Here is a 20,283-nt window from a genome sequence, read left to right as displayed (position 1 = left end):
CTAGTCCGGAGCCAGATCTAAAACATATATTTTAAAAAAAGATTTTTTTTACATTAATTTTTTTAAAGAATATTACTAACTGATTAAACACATTTTGGCCGAGGGATCCATGGAATAAGTTTAGAAGGTGTAATACAATATTATTAAACAGAAGCAAATGGAACAAAACATACCTGAATTTGTCCAATAGAAGCTCTCGTTTGCAATTGTTGGACTTATGATTACACCCTAGATCAGTTAGATGCAGGCAAGACAGTATTTAAAGCGACAACAACAAAACATCTCTGCCCCATGACAAAATGTGTAGAATTGCAGGAAAATTGCTTGAAAACTGCTAAATGTTCTCTCAGATGCCAAGAGATGGGCCTTCCCAGGGCCTGAGATTTGTTTAGTTCGGCCATGCACTGTCAAAGTCATAGTAGAACTCCTTGTATGCTCTTTTTTTTTATCTCACTGGAGTTTTTCCTGATTGAGGGGGTCCTTGATGAATTTACTATCACAAAAGGGGTCCCGGACCCAAAAACGTTTGAGAACCCCAGGTGTAAAGGAGCTTCCTCTGCAATTATCTTGATTTTGAAACATAGAAATAAACAATATTGTATCAGAGGTGTTTGCTTTCACCAGTAAACTTTTTTCACACACAGCATCTGAAGGGAAGGAAACGGGAGAGGATTCCACTTTGACTGTTGGCTACCCACCCCTTCTAGTGTAATTAGGTTTAGGCTATTCTAATAAGACCTAGACTTTGATTTTACAGCTGACTAATGGATGATGATAAGTTAACCACTTGGGTCAGAAGGCAAATGAATGTCCTCCATAATATTGTAATTTTCTCAAACACGAGCAGCCCCATTTCAGCTTCAGAAATGTTACCAAAACCATTAACAAATCCTGTAGCCATTGTAGTATTCTTTTCCAGAGTCTCATTCATGCTGCACCTCAGTACTGCGGGATAAAGCCCAAATAAATCCATAATGATCCACGTGGGCGTTTGTGGTGGGACAGTTTGGTACCCTAGCTGTCCTGAGTAGGCATATGTTGGTCACTCGAGCAGTCAGTCTATTTGTTCACAATGAACTCTGCCCTAGAAGATAAGTGATGTTAATGTCATGAAATTGTGTGATTGTGAATAAATTGCCTTACATGGCCGCGTGGCTGTTGAGCACATGGAGTAAGTTTTAAGCCTATGGAGCTGAATGTGGAGTATGGTGCGATATCTGTGCCAACAAATTGTATTTGAATTCTATAATTTTTAATTTGTATTAGGATATTGAATTAGAATGTAATATTTAGGGCAGTCTAGTCGGGGGTGAGAATATTATTTGGGAGAGTTATGGCGCAGTGCATGGAAAGTGAAAGTAAAACCTGACAATTTACGCCTGCAAGGTGGAGCTGGAGACGACCATATGGGCATTGCGCAATTAATCAATATTCTCTCGTTTTGGAGTTCTGGGCCAAAGAAAGTGAGGCTTCAGGGAGTTTCCCAAATTCGCGTTCGCCTAAAACGGGGGTTTTGCTCTGGGAGTTGCTACGCGCAGGTCATCTATTAAAGATGACATTGTTTCAATGTCACTGACCAGACACGCACGCGTGGTTTCCCAGCCTTGTAAGTAAGTCGTTTGTGTGAACCATGTGTGCTTTTGGTCGCTGCTGCTGATGGTCATTCTGAAGATAACGGAGTGTTGAAGTTGCGAGTTTCTGTGGAGTTACTGCTGTGATTGTGCAGGTGAATATGGAAGTGATATTTGTAACGTCTTGAGCAAATATTGGATGTGTATTGCTGCGCTTAGCCAACTTTAGTTATATGGCCTTATAAGACATGCTATTATTTAATATGGACGCTGAGGATGCAACCCGAAGGTGCTGTTTTGATATTGTAGGCTATAGGGCTAAATAATGAAGACCCTTGGGATCCATGATCCAAAGGATAGATTATAACATTTCCCATCACACTTAGAGACATGTTATTTGCCAGTGTTGGCTATGCCTACTCTATTTGCTATGCATTTTATTGTCATATAACATATGTCCATACATGTGATATATGTAAGTTATTTTTGGGGCACTGTCCTCTACTTTTCTCCAAGTTACAGCTGTGATGTGTGATTTAATGTTCTTGTTGTCAATTTTGTCATAATTTTCTGTATTTTTTTTGGAACTGATCATGGAAATTCACGTGAATGAATGATCACATCATTCACACGCCATTCACATTTGTCATGCCTCCAGATGTGAGAATTTCAGAATTCAAATGTATTTTGGATTCACATGTGAAGTTGAGTCATTAAAACTCGTTTTTCAACCACCCCACAAATGTCTTGTTAACAAACTATAGTTTTGGCAAGTTGATTCGGACATCTACTTTGTGCATGACACAAGTAATTTTTCCAACAATTGTTCTGTGATTGTGCACGACACAAACTATTTTACCAACAATTGTTCACAAACAGATTATTTCACTTATAATTCACTGTATCACAATTCCAGTGGGTCAGAAGTTTACATACACTAAGTTGACTTGTGCCTTTAAACAGCTTGGAAAATTCCAGAAAATTATGTCATGGCTTTAGAAGCTTCTGATAGGCTAATTGACATCATTTGAGTCAATTGGAGGTGTACCTGTGGATGTATTTCAAGGCCTACTTTCAAACTCAGCGCCTCTTTGCTTGACATCATGGGAAAATCAAAAGAAATCAGCCAAGACCTCAGAAAAAATGTGTAGACCTCCAAGTCTGGTTCATCCTTGGAGCAATTTCCAAATGCCTGAAGGTACCACGTTCATCTGTACAAACAATTGTACGCAAGTATAAACACCATGGGACCACGCAGCCGTCATACCGCTCAGGAAAAAGTGCAAATCAATCCCAGAACAACAGCAAAGGACCTTGTGAGGATGCTGGAGGACACAGGTACAAAAGTTTCTATATCCACAGTAAAACGAGTCCTATATCGACATAACCTGAAAGGCCTCTCAGCAAGGAAGAAGCCACTGCTCCAAAACCGCCATAAAAAGCCAGACTACGGTTTGCAACTGCACATGGGGATAAAGATCGTACTTTTTGGAGAAATGTCCTCTGGTCTGATGAAACAAAAATAGAACTGTTTGGCCATAATGACCATCGTTATGTTTGGAGGAAAATAGGGGATGCTCGCAAGCCGAAGAACACCATCCCAACCGTGAAGCACAGGGGTGGCAGCATCATGTTGTAGGGGTGCTTTGCTGCAGGAGGGACTGGTGCACTTCACAAAATAGATGGCATCATGAGGGAGGAAAAGTATGTGGATATATTGAAGCAACATCTCAAGACGTCAGTCAGGAAGTTAAAGCTTGTTCGCAAATGGGTCTTCCAAATGAACATTGACCGCAAGCATACTTCCAAAGTTGTGGCAAAATGGCTTAAGGACAACAAAGTCAAGGTATTGGAGTGGCCATCACAAAGCCCTCACCTCAATCCTATAGAAAATTTGTGGGCAGAACTGAAAAAGCGTGTTCGAGCAAGGAGGCCTACAAACCTGACTCAGTTACACCAGCTCTGTCAGGAGGAATGGGCCAAAATTCACCCAACTTATTGTGGGAAGCTTGTGAAAGGCTACCTGAAACGTTTGACCCAAGTTAAACAATTAAAAGGCAATGCTACCAAATACTAATTGAGTGTATGTAAACTTCTGACCCACTGGGAATGTGATGAAAGAAATACAATCTGAAATAAATCATTCTCTACTATTATTCTGACATTTCACATTCTTAAAATAAAGTGGTGATCCTAACTGACCTAACACAGGGAATTTTTACTAGGATTAAATGTCAGGAATTGTGAAAAACGGAGTTTAAATATATTTGGCAAAGGTGTATGTAAATTTCCGACTTCAACTGTATATATACAGTATCAGTCAAAAGTTTGGACACCTTCTCATTCAAAGATTTTTCTTTATCTTTACTATTTTCTACATTGTAGAATAATGAACACATCAAAACGATGGAATAACACATATGGAATCATGTAGTAACCCAAAAAGTGTTAAACAAATCAAAATATATTTTATATTTGAGATTCTTCAAATAGCCACCCTTTACTTTGATGACAGCTTTGTACACTCTTGGCATTCTCTCATCCAGCTTCACCTGGAATGCTTTTCCAACAGTCTTGAAGGAGTTCCCACATACAGTGGGGCAAAAAAGTATTTAGTCAGCCACCAATTGTGCAGGTTCTCCCACTTAAAAAGATGAGAGAGGCCTGTAATTTTCATCATAGGTACACTTCAACTATGACAGACAAAATGAGAAAAAAAAATCCAGAAGATCACATTGTAGGATTTTTAATGAATTTATTTGCAAATTATGGTGGAAAATAAGTATTTGGTCACCTACAAACAAGCAAGATTTCTGGCTCTCACAGACCTGTAACTTCTTCTTTAAGAGGCTCCTCTGTCCTCCACTCGTTACCTGTATTAATGGCACCTGTTTGAACTTGTTATCAGTATAAAAGACACCTGTCCACAACCTCAAACAGTCACACTCCAAACTCCACTATGGCCAAGACCAAAGAGCTGTCAAAGGACACCAGAAACAAAATTGTAGACCTGCACCAGGCTGGGAAGACTGAATCTGCAATAGGTAAGCAGCTTGGTTTGAAGAAATCAACTGTGGGAGCAATTATTAGGAAATGGAAGACATACAAGACCACTGATAATCTCCCTCGATCTGGGGCTCCACGCAAGATCTCACCCCGTGGGGTCAAAATGATCACAAGAACGGTGAGCAAAAATCCCAGAACCACACGGGGGGACCTAGTGAATTACCTGCAGAGAGCTGGGACCAAAGTAACAAAGCCTACCATCAGTAACACACTACGCCGCCAGGGACTCAAATCCTGCAGTGCCAGACGTGTCCCCCTGCTTAAGCCAGTACATGTCCAGGCCCGTCTGAAGTTTGCTAGAGAGCATTTGGATGATCCAGAAGAAGATTGGGAGAATGTCATATGGTCAGATGAAACCAAAATAGAACTTTTTGGTAAAAACTCAACTCGTTGTGTTTGGAGGACAAAGAATGCTGAGTTGCATCCAAAGAACACCATACCTACTGTGAAGCATGGGGGTGGAAACATCATGCTTTGGGGCTGTTTTTCTGCAAAGGGACCAGGACGACTGATCCGTGTAAAGGAAAGAATGAATGGGGCCATGTATCGTGAGATTTTGAGTGAAAACCTCCTTCCATCAGCAAGGGCATTGAAGATGAAACGTGGCTGGGTCTTTCAGCATGACAATGATCCCAAACACACCGCCCGGGCAACGAAGGAGTGGCTTCGTAAGAAGCATTTCAAGGTCCTGGAGTGGCCTAGCCAGTCTCCAGATCTCAACCCCATAGAAAATCTTTGGAGGGAGTTGAAAGTCCGTGTTGCCCAGCAACAGCCCCAAAACATCACTGCTCTAGAGGAGATCTGCATGGAGGAATGGGCCAAAATACCAGCAACAGTGTGTGAAAACCTTGCGAAGACTTACAGAAAACGTTTGACCTCTGTCATTGCCAACAAAGGGTATATAACAAAGTATTGAGATAAACTTTTGTTATTGACCAAATACTTATTTTCCACCATAATTTGCAAATAAATTCATTAAAAATCCTACAATGTGATTTTCTGTATTTTTTTTCTCATTTTGTCTGTCATAGTTGAAGTGTACCTATGATGAAAATTACAGACCTCTCTCTCATCTTTTTAAGTGGGAGAACTTGCCCAATTGGTGGCTGACTAAATACTTTTTTGCCCCACTGTATGCTGAGCACTTGTTGGCTGCTTTTCCTTCACTCTGCGGTCCAACTTGAACTCTGAAGAATTTATTTGGGCTGCAATTTCTGAGGCTTCTAACTCTAATGAACTTATCCTCTGCAGCAGAGGTAACTCTGGGTCTTCCTTTCCTGTGGCAGTCCTCATGAGAGCCAGTTTCATCATAGTGCTTGATGGTTTTTGCGACTGCACTTGAAGAAACGTTCAAAGTTCTTGAAATTTTCCAGATTGACTGACTTTCATGTCAGTCATAATGGACTGTTGTTTCTCTTTGCTTATTTGAGCTGTTCTTGCCATAATATGGACTTGGTCTTTTACCAAATAGAGCTCTTCTCTATACCACCTCTACAACACAACTGATTGGCTCAACGCATTAAGGACAGAAATTCCACAAATTAACTTTTAACAAGGCACGCCTTTTAAAATTGAAATGCTTTCCAGATGACTACCTCATGAAGCTGGTTGAGAGAATGCCAAGAGTGTGCAAAGCTGTCATCAAGGCAAAGGGTGGCTATGATGAATCGAAAATGTTAAATATATTTTGATTTGTTTGACAGTTTTTTGATTACTACATGATTCCATATGTGTAATTTCATAGTTTTGATGTCTTTACTATTATTCTACAATGTAGGAAATAGTCAAAATAAAGAAAAACCCTTGAATGAGTAGGTGTGTCCAAACTTTTGACTGGTACTATATATAAAACATTTAATTAAAATGTCAATGATTTTACTGAGTTACAGTTAATATAAGGAAATCAGTCAATTGAAATACATTAATTAGGCCCTAATCTATGGATTTCACATGACTGGGCAGGGGCAGGGTGGGCCTGGTAGGGCAAAGGCCCACCCACTGGGGAGCCAGGCCCAGCCAATCAGAATTAGTTTTTCCCCACAAAAGGGATTTATTACAGACAGAAATACTCCTCAATTTCATCAGCAGTCTGGGTGGCTGGTCTCAGATGATCCCGCAGATGACGAAGCCGGATGTGGAGGTCCTGGGCTGGCATGGTTACACGTGGTCTGCGGTTGTGAGGCTGGTTGGACTTACTGCCAAATTCTGTAAAACAACGTTTCAGGCAGCTTATGGTAGAGAAATTAACATTAAATTCTCTGCCAACAGCTCTGGTGGACATTCCCGCAGTCAGTATGCCAATTGCACACTCCCTCAACTTGAGACATCTGTGGCATTGTGTTGTGTGACAAAACTGCACATTTTAGAGTGGCCTTGTATTGTCCCCAGCACAAGGTGCACTTGTGTAATGATCATGTTGTTTAATCAACTTCTTGAAATGCCACACCTGTCAGGTGGATAGATTATGTTGGCAAATGAGAAATGCTCACTAACGGGGATGTAAACAAGTTTGTGCCAAAATTTGAGAGAAATACGCTTTTTGTGTGCATGGCATCTTTTATTTCAGCTCATGAAACATGGGACCAACACTTTACATGTTGCATTTATATTTTTGTTCAGTGTGTATGTATGTATGTATATATATATATTGTGTGGCAATGACTGAGCCGTTGTTGCTCCTAGACATTTCTACTTCACAATAACAGCCCTTACAGTTGACCGGGGCAGCTCTAGCAGGGCAGAAATTTGATGAACTGACTTGATGGAAAGGTGGCAGTGTGGTGCCACGTTGAAAGTCACTGAATTCTTCAGTAAGGCCATTCTACTGCCAATGTTTGTCTATGGAGATTGTGTGGCTGTGCACTCGATTTTATACACCTTTCAGCAACGGGTGTGGCTGAAATAGCCAAATCCACTAATTTGAAGGGGTTTCCACGATATAGCCGTCTGTAGTGCTGGCAAAAAAAAATGTTTTCCCCCCACCCCCAAACATCTTCCCGCAGCTTTGTCTATGCACCGGTTTTGGCAATACAGTGTTTCAAAATTCAAACTTCTCCTTTTGACATTAAGTGGTTGGTGGCCGTAGATGTACACGGAGGTCTGTCATCAAATGTCAACGTATACTGTACATTGATTATTTCCTGTTCTTTCAACCTGACAAGGGTTTTGTGGTGTTTATAGCTATTCAGAACAAATCTGATTGAAACCAGTGAAGACAATCAATGTTGAACTGTTAAAAATGCCTGTCTGTGTTGCTGTTACAGGCTAACAAGGAGCGAGAAGAACCTTGTGGTGCTCTGGAACAGTGTGGGCTCTGAGTCGGAGGCCTCCAGCGTGTCTGAACAGGGGCATAAATTGGAGTATGGTCCGGTCAACAGCCTGGCTCCTGGGAGCTCTATTGGGTAAGAGAAGTCCTGTGGTGCATGTGTGAAGAATTGGGGGGCTTGCGGATGTCACTCTAACCTACAGCAACTGCCCTGGGAACTACGTGTCAGGTCAAAGGCTAGAATCTTGACATATTGTGGGGATGTAGTGGTGTGGGATCAGAACTGAGATTATGTGTACCGGTAGATTATGGATGTTATTCCTGGTTTCTTTAATATTTTTTGTTTGTGTTGCAATGGGCTGGGTGAGGCCCCATCACTTCAGCCACTTATACACCTACTGAGCGCTAAGAGGCCCTTAATAGTGTGAGGAAATACATCTGTCAGTAGAGACCGTTGGGAGTTTATAGTACCATACGTCTGTTCAGCAACTGAGCCCCAGTTGTCTTTGGAGAGTGGTAATAAATTGAATGATGCATACCTTTTCCCATTGGGCACCATGGTTGCATACCATATGTTAGTAAAAGAAAATCAATCACACTGACATTCTTGTATATTCTACAAAGGGTTTAATGGACCACGAATGTTTCGGACAATAGACCTTCATCACGGTTTACACAAAGTTTGTTCTGCTATGGAGAAACCCCTAAAGGGTTTTCGTAAAAGAGATCAAAGCCCCCCCCCCCCCCCCCTTAAACTGAAGAACTGTAACCATGACTCATCATAGACAAACAATGTATATTTCAGAGAGCTCAAGCTAGAAAGTGTTTAGGGGATTGACAGTAGAAGACGTCATAGGTCTGATCAGTTCCTATCTCAGATTGAAAGAGAGATAACAAAAAAAAGTGTTGCGTAGGTCTGGTTTCTGTTCCAAAAAAGCTGTTAAACCGATGTATCTAACCACGTCCTGTAACAGAGAGAAAGAAATACACACACTTGAGTAAAAAATGAGAGGAAGAACGTGTATTGAAGGCAAGAGAGGGGGGTAGGGTGAGTGAGGTATCTGATGTTTGAGCCCCTGACTGTAGAAGTGCAGTGAGGTACATTCCTAGGAAGTGTGCTGTGAGGTCTTGGAGATTTTGCTGACTCAGAGTCACTATACAATCATCTACATCTAAGCCCTCGGCCACAGTATCTAACCACACAGTGGTCCACAACAGACTGGCTTTGGACTGCATGCCACCAGTCACTCTGCCCCCACTGCTATGAAACTGTGCTAGTCAGAGTTAGTTACTCCTGAGAAAAAATACCCTTTTGTCAAAATAGGTACTACTGTCTCAGTCTGCGTTTGGACCACAGGACCAAAATCCTGTTTTCAAACATAATAGCGAAAATGTACCACTGACCATGACTGTATTGGATGTCTCCTGCACTTGACCGCATGCAGATTAAGGTGAAAGCGTTTTAGAGGAGATTATTGTTGTGTTTAATCAGTATTGTAATCTGGCTCAGCTGGGGCTTTCTCTTAGATTGGTGGATTCTCAGTGAGATGATGAGTCTGATGGAAAGAAGAGGTCATGGTTCAGCATAATTCATTTTAGCAAAGCAACCACAGAGGTCTAGCTAGGAGCTATGGTCTGGCTTTGCACTGTGACAGTCTCAACATCTTTACTCAGTTCTCACCACAATTATACCACTTCAATACTGCTACGACACTGTTTTAGAATATTTAACTGCGTCAGTGAGTGACATGTTATATGATATCATATGTATGTTGTGCCCCCTGTAGGTTTGATATGTGTACTACCACCTGTTTTGATGACGCCCAGAACTGCCCAGTGCACGTCTTTGAAGACGTTGAAAAACAAACTCATAGGCAGAAGACGTAACATGGTAAGAAGGGGACAGGATATATCGAGACAGTTACAACACATTTGGAATATTAATGAAATTAGGCAAGACTAGTGTGTGGATCACAGCATAGAAAAAAGACAATGACAGTTGATATATGTGGAGATTACATTAAATGTGGTATTTTTCTACAAACACAATCTGACACCAACATTTTTCCTGTCTTTTTAACAGAAACACAATTTACCCATTAATTACACCATCAGAGTTCACTATGAGGAGGTCTTCAAACTCAGCAACATCACCAGGCTGGTGAGTCCCTCCCTTTGTTTCCTTATCATTATCACTGGTCTAACTTAAATCATGGAAAAAATCTACTTGTCACACCACCCACTCACTCACCCTTTGTCTACATTGCTTCCTTATTCTCCCTCCTTTATCTTCACTCTTATCACTCCATCAGTCACCTAGCAACCAATTCCATAGTCCAAGTCGATATTCACGTAATAATAAGAAATTCTCCTCGACCACGCACACAAATTGGGGAAAACAAAAACATTTTCCCTTTCACACCCATTGTAAAAGAGCCAACTTTGTCCTTGATTTTTTTGTCATACAGAAAAGGGGTAATCTAGGTAACCACACCTTGTTTTCCCCACAGGCAGGCTCTTGATGTACATCCAATGATGTACATAAAACCACAGAGTTTCTAAACCCAGAGGCGCAAAACCGTGACAATTCCCGGGAACGCTTGTGAAACAGACCAAACACACCAGGCCGGGGTTTGACAAGTCCCCTTAGTTGTTGATTTTCTCCAAATTTAAAGACACAACCTAGATTTGAGCCTATGTCTTAAGTAGTTGAACATGTGAGACCACCGTTAGACCCGATGACGTGTTTCTACACATGAGCTTAGCTAGCTAAAAGCCAATTTATGCTTGATCCGTAAATTTGGTGGGAGGCTCCTTATGGAGGGTGTGACGCAATTTCGGAGCCTCCGGGGGCATGCAGAGGCCAAATTGAGCTCTGTACCGCATCCCCGTGCACCCCCCCAAATTTTGTAACAATGCGGATGCCTCTGTATAGCTCCGCATTGAAATTATTGGTTGACATTAGGTGGCGGTGGGAGGTTGTGTATAAACACAAACTCACTTCCTTGACAAATTCCTTCACAACAGCTCTGCTCCACAGTTCTGCGCTGCTCCACCAAGCACAAGAAATATGAATGCCCTGACTTCTGCAGAGGCCATATCACTGTAAATACTACACGGCCAATGCAGATGTCAGATTGACCATGCAGCGCCTTTTAGCTAGCCATGACATTGCCTACAAGTGTGATCAGGGATTTCTATTGGAGAAGCAGTTTCAGCATATAATCATGCTGTACTGTCTTTGTATACACCCTGGATTGCTGATGCTATGTATTGGCCATTGAGAGGCTTTGAAGTCACCTGACTGCAATATTGGCACTCCCCAGTAGGAGCAGTCCTCCATAGGAATGAAAGGAATTCTACAGTATTTGAATTAAATGTTGTCAAGGACAAAATTAAATGTATTTAACAATGTTTTTGTTGTAGTGGGGAAAGTGACATTAGTAATCTAAAAACATTTAACTTGAAGGAAAATATTTTATGTTTAGCTCACATAATATAATTTAAAAGTGTGCAAAAACGAATGTATACATTAATAAATGCATTTCTATAGCTTCTAAAATATTTTGTACAACGGTGAGGGAGTGTCAAGATGGAGGCACGGTGTCTTAAACACACCACCCCCTATCATTCATCTAGTGTATATATAAATCATTGATTCTATCTAATACAGTACCAACTGGGACTATGAGCACCAGCACTTAAGCAGCACTTATTAGTTTGTTATACAGTACCAGTCAAAAGTTTGGACACACCTACTCATTCAAGGGTTTGTCTTTATTTTTACTATTTTCAAAATTGTATAGTAATAGTGAAGACATCAAAATTATGAAATAACACATGGAATCATGTAGTAACCAAAAAGTGTTAAACAAATCAAAATATATATTAGATTTTAGATTCTTCAAAGTAGCCACCCGTTTCCTTGATGACAACTTTACACACAATTAGTGAAATGATCTACAGGTGCATCATTTAATAATAAGCGCTTTCATCAAGAGGCACATGCACATCATTCTAGAGCAGAGTGCATTGTATAAAGAGGTCACCATGGAGATGAAAATGGCTGCATTCTCTAAGCATTGTTTCAGAGACCTTGCCATCACCATAGAAATAAGAATGAATAGAATGGGCTTGGAACCTCTTACCCTGGCAATTTGACTGGTGTACACTCGCAATGGCTTCCTTGTATTGTGATGTAATAATTTCCACGGTAATGTAGAATGTTCATTCAAATGATGCTAACTGATGTGGCTCATGCAATGGAATGTATTTTTTGTAATGTAATTTAAGTTGATTCAACAAATCACAGCACAGATTGATGGGTACATTTCCTACTTTTACTTCCTGCCTGTACTTCCTGCTTTGGGTACACTCGCAATGGCCGCCAGTCCACCCATTATGCCATCAATGACTTGAATGGGGACGCCCATTCTATTTATTCTTATTTCTATGGCCATCATGTACAGACCCAGTTGGTATTAGATAGAATGTCGCAATCCTGCCTGTGGGGAAAACAACATGTGGTTACCACATTGTCTCACAGCAAAAACTTGACCTTTTTCAAATGCAATTTTCTTGTTTGTTTTTGTCGATTACAATTCTACATTTAAGAAAAGTACATCATCCAACATTGGCTGCTCCCTAGCGTTCTCACTACTTAGAAAAACGTAATATTGTAGGGATTCCCTCATGCTTCTTTTCATGACTATGCTAGCAGCCACTTGAGTGAGTGGGTGCAAGCTGGCTACCGACCAACAACACAAACAAACGGACTATACAGCTATAAGTAGTGAGTGGAGTTACAAACGGACTGTACTAAACAAGTTAAATGTCTTACCTGGGATTAAATGTTTTCCACAAACCTAGCTACGTGTAGCCTATTTCCCACTCTCCCACGACATAGCCTGAAGCCACAGGGCTCTTCTCGCAGGCTCTATTTCCCACTCTCCCACGACATAGCCTGAAGCCACAGGGCTCTTCTCGCAGGCTCTATTTCCCACTCTCCCACGACATAGCCTGAAGCCACAGGGCTCTTCTCGCAGGCTCTATTTCCCTACGTGAGAGCATTGCGATACGTAGGTGGATATTTTTGACCTGGTTACATGTACATTGAACAACACAGCAGCTTTTCGGCATGTTTTGTTATTTCTGTATAACAAAAAACCAACGACAATGTTGTTGGGGGTTAATAGAATTTGTGGACGTGGTCGAGAGGGGAATTCCTTATTACGTGAATACCGACTGGGGCTATACTAAAAATGTTACAAGTGAGTCAGGAAAAATAAATTGCTTTGAGACTCTGAGGGCAGACTTCATCCTAAAAGCGAACAAGGAAATTAAAGTAGACCTTCTGTTCTACATGGAGGATCCTAATGCTTGGCACACAGCTTTCCACAAGACCAACAATTAACTTAAAATGTCAGAAAGTACCACTATCTTATAGAGGAGGAGATCAGCCTGGTGCGTTGGCATACGGATGAGATCCGTGAGCTGCAGTGTGCATTGAAAACTGTTGAGGACAACCAGGCTCTTAGGATGGAAGTGCGCAGACTTAGAGAGGAACTGTCCAGCACAGTCAGCACTAGAAACATGCAGAACCTGCAGAAGGAGCTACATGAGCTAAGGCAGGAATTTCTCAGCCACAACCATCCACTCTACAAAGAGTTACACAAAAACTCAGGACCAAGGCAACAGCTGAATCAGAACCCACCAACCAAGCAACCCAAGCAACCAACATAACCAACCAATGCACCAGGCTGATCCATCCGTCTCATCCCTGTAGTTACTCACATCCCTCCTGCCATCCTCCACAGACATTATATTAATGATGGACTCCAATGGAAAGTTTATATTAGAGAATACACTTTTCCCAAATAAAAAGGTAGCAAAGTTATGGCGTCCCACAACAGAGAGAGCTATGGAGCTCTTGACTGTGGCCCAGCTTGGCTTCCCCAGCCATATCATCATGACCTGCGTACCCAACAGGAGAGGGTGGCCACATCACTAAGGGGAGTGATAGAGAGGGCCTCCACCATCTTCCCCCTTGCGAAGATCGTAATTTCTACCCTGCTCCAGAAGAGTTTTCATTCACATCATCAGCCCTCATATGTAGAGAGTTTGAAGCTTCGCACCCCCACAACCTCCCTCTCAGGCTAGTTTTGGTTACCCTCCCTACTCCCATCCCCAGGACTGGCCTTGGACACTACTGCCCCCCATGGCAGCCCCAACCTTGCAACAGGAGCCACACCAAGGCCTCCTGTGCACACCCAGAATGGAGCATTGGCAGCCACTCCGGTTCCCTACAGCAGCTCAACTCCTTTGGCGGAGTTGACAAATAGCTGTAGATGACCCTATGTCTGTTAGCTCTTATGGGAATGAGCTGAATACCCCCTCTGACTTTAAGTCTCGCAGGGGGTTTGGGCAAGTGCACGATAAGAAAATGGACACAGGGCCGAGTGACGCAGCGGTTTAAGGCACAGGATCGCAGTGCTAAAAGCGTCACTACAGACTTGGGTTCGATCCCAGGCTGTATCACATCTGGCCGTGATCGGGAGTGCCACACGGCGGCACACAATTGGCCCAACGTCATCCGGGTTAGGGGAGGGTTTGGCCGCGGGGGCTTTACTTGGCTCATCACGCTCTAGCGACTCCTTGTGGCGGGCCGGGTGACTTCGGTTGTCAGTTGAACGGTGTTTCCTCCGACACATTGGTGAAGCTGGCTTCCGGGTTAAGCAGGCGGGTGTTAAGAAGCGTGGTTTGGCGGGTCATGTTTCGGAGGACACATGAAGCGGATCTTCACCTCCCGAGCCCGTTGGGGAGTTGCAGCGATGAGAAGATAGAACTTGTGGAGAAAAAGGGGGGTAAAATACAAATAAAAAAATAATAATGATAAAATGGACACAATTTAAATGTGGGTACAGTACTCGTGTCCTGACGTTCTGGTTCTCTCGGAAACATGGTTAAAGGGTTCTGTCTCTGATAAAGACATTGAAGTAAATGATTATAATGTATTTAGATGTGACAAATTACAGAAAAGTGGTGGGGGGGTTGCCATATATGTAAAATTAAATTTCATGGCGTCCCAATCTTTAAATATTTCTGGTCCCAAGACATTTTTGCTCCTGGTTGTAGATGTGTCCTTAACCCCCCCACCGATGCCATGGTGGATGCTATTGGTGCTATATCTGAGTGTTTAACACCTTTTATGTCCTCGGAGTTGGTCATTTTAGGGGATTTGAATTTGGATTGGCTATCCCCGGCCTCAGATCAATTTAAGAGTATGTGCTTTGATTTTAATCTGACACAATTGATCTCAAAACCACACGGCTAAATGTGAAAAACCCTGTTAACTCCTCATTGATTGATTTAATTCTTATGTGATGCTTTTAATCATAATTTCATCTCGGCAGGCTTTTTATTTGAGACAAACGGTGGTTTAATTGACCCTGATCAGACAATCGACTGCTCTTCCCTCTGCCAGACTCTAGCTGACTCGACAGTTATCCCGTCAACTTCTAGTGAATCTTTGTTTTAATTACAACAATTTATTATCAGCGATGTTCTAGATGCCTTGCTTAAGATTGATGTAACAACAAAAAAATCCACTGGGGCTGATATGCTTGATCCATTTTCTCTGCAGCTCTCTGCCCCCCTGATTGCTGAATCATTAACCCATATGTTTTACCTAACAATTATATCTGGTACTATCCCCAAGGTTTGGAAGGCGGCCCATGTACTCCGCCTTCACAAAGGTGGTGTGACCCTTGTGACCTAAATAATTATCGCCCTATTTCTAAACTTTCTTGATCTAGCTAAAATATTAGAATCCTTGATTAATTCTCAGCTAAGATCTTATTTTTGAGGTAGCACTATCCCTGCTGCATCCGTAGTTATAAATGATGTGCTTAACTGTATGGATAAAAGGCACCATTGTGCTGCCCTCTTCATTGACCTGTCAAAGGCTTTTGATACTGTTGATCCCTCACTGCTAATTCAGAGGCTTTCCTCAATTTAGAATATATCCTCAATAAAAATGTGCTTCTTCTATAGAATAGGTCCTGCCTCTCGCTAAATAGTAGAAAGCCGACTATTCGGACAATGATCTTATTGGTCCTAGACTATGGCGACATCATCTAAATGAACGCACCTGCCACTTCATTAAAGTCGTTAGATGCAGTTTCTCATAGCACACTGCGCTTTATTACAGGTGACAATTTCAGTACTCGTCACAGCATTCTCTACCAGAAAGTTGGTTGGCCCTCTTTGATGTCACGTAGGTTGATACATTGCTATGTTTTCATTTATGAAGCCATTTTATAAAAGTCCCACTGTTCCTAATATCTTTACTAAACTTTAGACATACGACTTACCGCATCCGATCTCAGGTATAGTTAACTCTGGAAGTTCCTTTGGTCTTTACTGAGTTAGGTAAATCAGCTTTTAGTTTTCTTAAACCTTATTTGTGGAACAATCTTTACAAATTATTAAACTGGATGTTTTGGTGCCTATAGGGAAATTCAGAAAGCTGATTGAGGACCTTATTAATGATGAATGTGTTTTTTTGTTTATGACTTTTTCTTTCTGCTTGCATTTTGTATTTATATTTTGAAGTGTGTATTTTCTGGAATTTATGTAATTCAGGGCTCATCTGTAAAAGAGACCTTGGTATCAGTATGACTCCCTGATAAAGGTTAAATAAAACATCTATCTGTTCCTATCTCACTCCAATCTACCGCACTTCTTTCTCTTGTCTTCGTCCCTCCAGAGGGCGAGGGTGGAGGATCTGGAAGACGGGGACCTGCAGGATGTGTGGCTGTTGGTCAACCAGGAGGTGTTGAAGAGGATTCTGAGGGTCTTGCCAGTGAGACACCCCTCCTACAAGTACACCACCGACCTGGAGGATCTCTTCAGGAAGGTCCAGCAGGTGTTCCCACCACAGAGTGATGAGGTGTGTAAGACCGGCCATAGTGTCACCATCACTGTTCTACCCATCTCTCTGTTTGAACAAACGTATCTCATAATGGCCATGTATATTTATCTCTCAGAGAGAGCCACCAGAGCAAATAGAGGAGATCTACAAAAGGGTTAAGGAGATTGACTCAAAAGGCTGGAGGTTCGTGACCCCCAAATCTCTGTTGGATAACTGCTATCGGACAATGCACTGTCTCTTCAAAGACTGCTTTCCCAGTGAAGACAGAGAGCAAGACTGTGAGTGCACTTCATTCCCTTACTGTACTTCCTCTCTTCCATTACCTCTGAACTCTGTCCTCTCTAATTCAATTACCCACTGTCCATCAAGAGTACTTTTCCAGACATGCAGTTTTCATTCATTCCTCCTCTTGTAACATGAGTCTTAACTACTTGTTAAAGTGTGACAGAAGTCAGATGATACACTATATATACAAAAGCATGTGGACACCCCTTCAAATTTGTGGATTTGGCTTTTTGAGTATACCTGTTGCTGACAGGTGTATAAAATTGAGCACACAGCCATGAAATCTCCATAGACAAACATTGGCAGTAGAATGGCCTTACTGAAGAGCAACGTGGCACCGTCATAGGATGCCACCTTTCCAGTCAGTTCGTCAAATTTCTGCCCTGCTAGAGCTGCCCGGTCAACTGTAAGTGCTGTTATTGTGAAGTGGAAACGTCTAGGAGCAACAACGGCTCAGCCGCGAAGTGGTAAGCCACACAAGCTCACAGAACGAGACTGCCGAGTGCTGAAGCGCGTAGTTCAAAAACATCGTCTGTTCTCGGTTGCAACACTCACTACTGAGTTTCAAACTGCCTCTTGATGCAACGTCAGCACAATAACTGTTTGTCGGGAGCTTCATGAAATGGGTTTCCATGGCCGTGCATCCGCACACAAGCCTAGGATCACCATGCGCAATGCCAAGTATCAGCTGGGTTGGTGTAAAGCTCGCCGCCATTGGACTCTGGAGCAGTGGAAACGCGTTCTCTGGAGTGATGCTTCACCATCTGGCAGTCTGACGGACAAATCTGGGTTTGGTGGATGCCAGGAGAAAGCTACCTTCCCAAATGCATAGTGCCAACTATAAAGTTTGGTGGAGGAATAAGGGTGTGGGGCTATTTTTCATGGTTCGAGCTAGGCCCCTTAGTTCCAGTGAAGGGAAATCTTCATGCTACAGCAGATGATATTCTAGACGATTCTGTGCTTCCAACTTTGTGGCAACAGTTTGGGCAAGGCCCTTTCTTTTTCAGCATGACAATACCCCCGTGCACAAACTGAGGTCCATACAAAAATGGTTTGTCGAGCTCGGTGTGGATGAACTTGACTGGCCTGCACAGAGCCCTGACCTCAACTCCATCTAACACCATATTAATGCTCATTATTTTGGAATAAGATGTTCGATGAGCAGGTGACCACATACTTTTGGACAGAATAAAACAATTAATGAAAGTCCCATGATGCTAGTGATTGTCCATTAGTATATAACTTAATAACCATCATTATTCACATTACTTTAATTAAATATTTTGGTTGTTGTGTATATTACATTTGTTTTATTTGATGACTTTATTATTTCATTCCAAGTCATCTCATCTCTATAGAGCTGCTGCCTATGCAGTCTGACAAAATCACTATTTTAGTAGTTCTTCAAAGTAAATAAGGCGTAGCTGTATGACTGCTAAATACCAAAAGTTGGCATTTTCCCCATCAACACAAACCTACTCAACTGGTTTGGCATACTGTATATGGGCTTGTTGTGTTCATTGCGTCTCTTCAGTGTTTGTAGACACTATGTTCTTATTCAACACTGTTTGAAGAGAGATGGTTGTCTATGCCCAGGTCATACTCATTGACGTCTGTGCCATAAAAGGACTTGGAAATGCCTGTCAATATCTCCTGTTAGCCTATTTATTAATAATTTACACATCCTATATAGGTAAAACATAGCTATGTGTTGCCTGGTTAGACTGGTCAGACAAAGTTTAACCCAGATGGTACTTTGAGTTAATGTAAAGAAAGCTAAGTCATGTCAGACCGTGGGAAAGAAAACATACTGGCTGATTTCGACACTATCTTAAAGGGGAAGAGATGAGATGTTGGCTGCTTCCCACACATCTTGCCAGCCCTCTTACTGTTTTCTTTGTCTTTATGTGCATCATACTGACACAACATAGAGCCGTAGACATGTTATGTTAAGGCCTGTTATCATGTCTGTATCATGCACTATTAACTTCACAGGTTAATTGCATCAGCACCTCTTAAGGTTGATATTTTCCCTATTTTACAGAGAGATCAGTGGAGGTTTTGAGGCTATATAATATCTGTTAACAATTCAATTGAAGAGTTTCCATATGAAAATATAAGGCAGGAAGGAGTACAAAGCACTCGTGAGGAACATGAATAATGAATATAAAAACCACAAGAAGAAAAAACAGATATAACATAGCAACACAAAAATATAGTGAATAGGTTAAGGGCTTACTTCATGGCTAGGATGTTCAAACCAAAACAAGTTTCATATAGTGTCATTGATTATTAGAAACAGTTGGTATGATTTTATCAGAAATATTTAGATATGATTTTATAATGATTCATCTGTCACTTACACTATTTTCTTCCCTCAGATTGTGGCTTACCTCACTGGCGGAAGGGCAGAAAGAGACTACAGTAAACCTGAGAAGGGCGCTATTGTTTTCATATGTATATTTATAATATATTGTCTACTGATGTTTATGTTCTGTGTTTTGATTGTGGGTTCTAGATGTGTTTAGACAGTTGTATGGTATAGGGCAGGTGGCTATGCTCAAGCAGAGCACGATATAGCATTTCTATTTTTATTATTTTATATTTTTTTGCAATCAGGGAACACTTATAGGTGACATAGGTATTAGCAACTGTTGCCCATAAAACTAAGAACACAAACATAGCCAACTACTCTCATCTCTGACTGTTTGTCTTTATGAACATTATAGTAAATGTGTTTGTTTAAAACTGTTATTTCTATGTTTTTTATAAAATGCTTTAAGGTGTTTTGCTGACTTGCAGGCATAGTCAGTGAATTCCAGCCACTCATGTATTTGGCATTATGCACATCAATGCTGAAATAAAGCAATTTGTGAAAATCTATTCCAGGTTCAACAAGAATTTCTGCAGTATGATTGATTGTGGTCAGATTACATCAGAGTTGTTTATGTACACAAGAGATTGTTTACATGCACACTTTTAATAATTGGATATTAAACTGATTATGGCAGTAGACAGATTACGCAATAATCATGTCACACCTTACTCTGTTTATCTTAATCGGTTTGAGGTCAAAATGGAAACTTAAAACGGCTGGTTTTCTGAGCAATCTTTCAAATTATTAGGACATGTAAACACCTTAATCGGTGTTCCAGCAGTGTGTG

General features: G+C 41.5%; 1 protein-coding gene across 2 annotated transcripts; it reads left to right on the top strand.

The window, feature by feature from the left end:
- Nucleotides 1-1,311: 1,311 nt before the first annotated feature.
- Nucleotides 1,312-20,002, top strand: il34 (interleukin 34). Of its 2 annotated transcripts, none has more exons than XM_039017446.1 (7): nt 1,312-1,606; nt 7,901-8,038; nt 9,690-9,793; nt 9,986-10,063; nt 16,670-16,852; nt 16,950-17,112; nt 19,501-20,002. In XM_039017446.1, exons 2-7 carry the CDS (start codon nt 7,999-8,001, stop codon nt 19,545-19,547), a joined length of 615 nt encoding a protein of 204 aa, XP_038873374.1. In that variant the 5' UTR covers nt 1,312-1,606; nt 7,901-7,998; the 3' UTR covers nt 19,548-20,002. The 2 variants fall into 2 exon arrangements, with proteins under 2 accessions (XP_038873374.1, XP_038873372.1); XM_039017444.1 differs by having other exon boundaries at nt 1,313-1,726.
- The last annotated feature ends 281 nt before the right edge of the window (nt 20,003-20,283 follow it).

This window comes from Salvelinus namaycush, chromosome 21, assembly GCF_016432855.1.
Source record: "Salvelinus namaycush isolate Seneca chromosome 21, SaNama_1.0, whole genome shotgun sequence".
In the NCBI taxonomy this organism is placed as follows: Eukaryota; Metazoa; Chordata; class Actinopteri; order Salmoniformes; family Salmonidae; genus Salvelinus; species Salvelinus namaycush.
Note: the sequence above shows the minus strand (reverse complement) of the source record. Positions and strands in the feature narration are given on the sequence as shown.

Excerpts from the sequence above, each read along its gene's own strand:
- il34 (XM_039017446.1), top strand. The coding sequence starts at position 7,999 with ATGGTCCGGTCAACAGCCTGGCTCCTGGGAGCTCTATTGG. Across the intron at positions 10,064-16,669 it reads TCAGCAACATCACCAGGCTG|AGGGCGAGGGTGGAGGATCT; the intron begins GTGAGTCCCTCC and ends TCGTCCCTCCAG. Across the intron at positions 17,113-19,500 it reads TGAAGACAGAGAGCAAGACT|ATTGTGGCTTACCTCACTGG; the intron begins GTGAGTGCACTT and ends TTCTTCCCTCAG.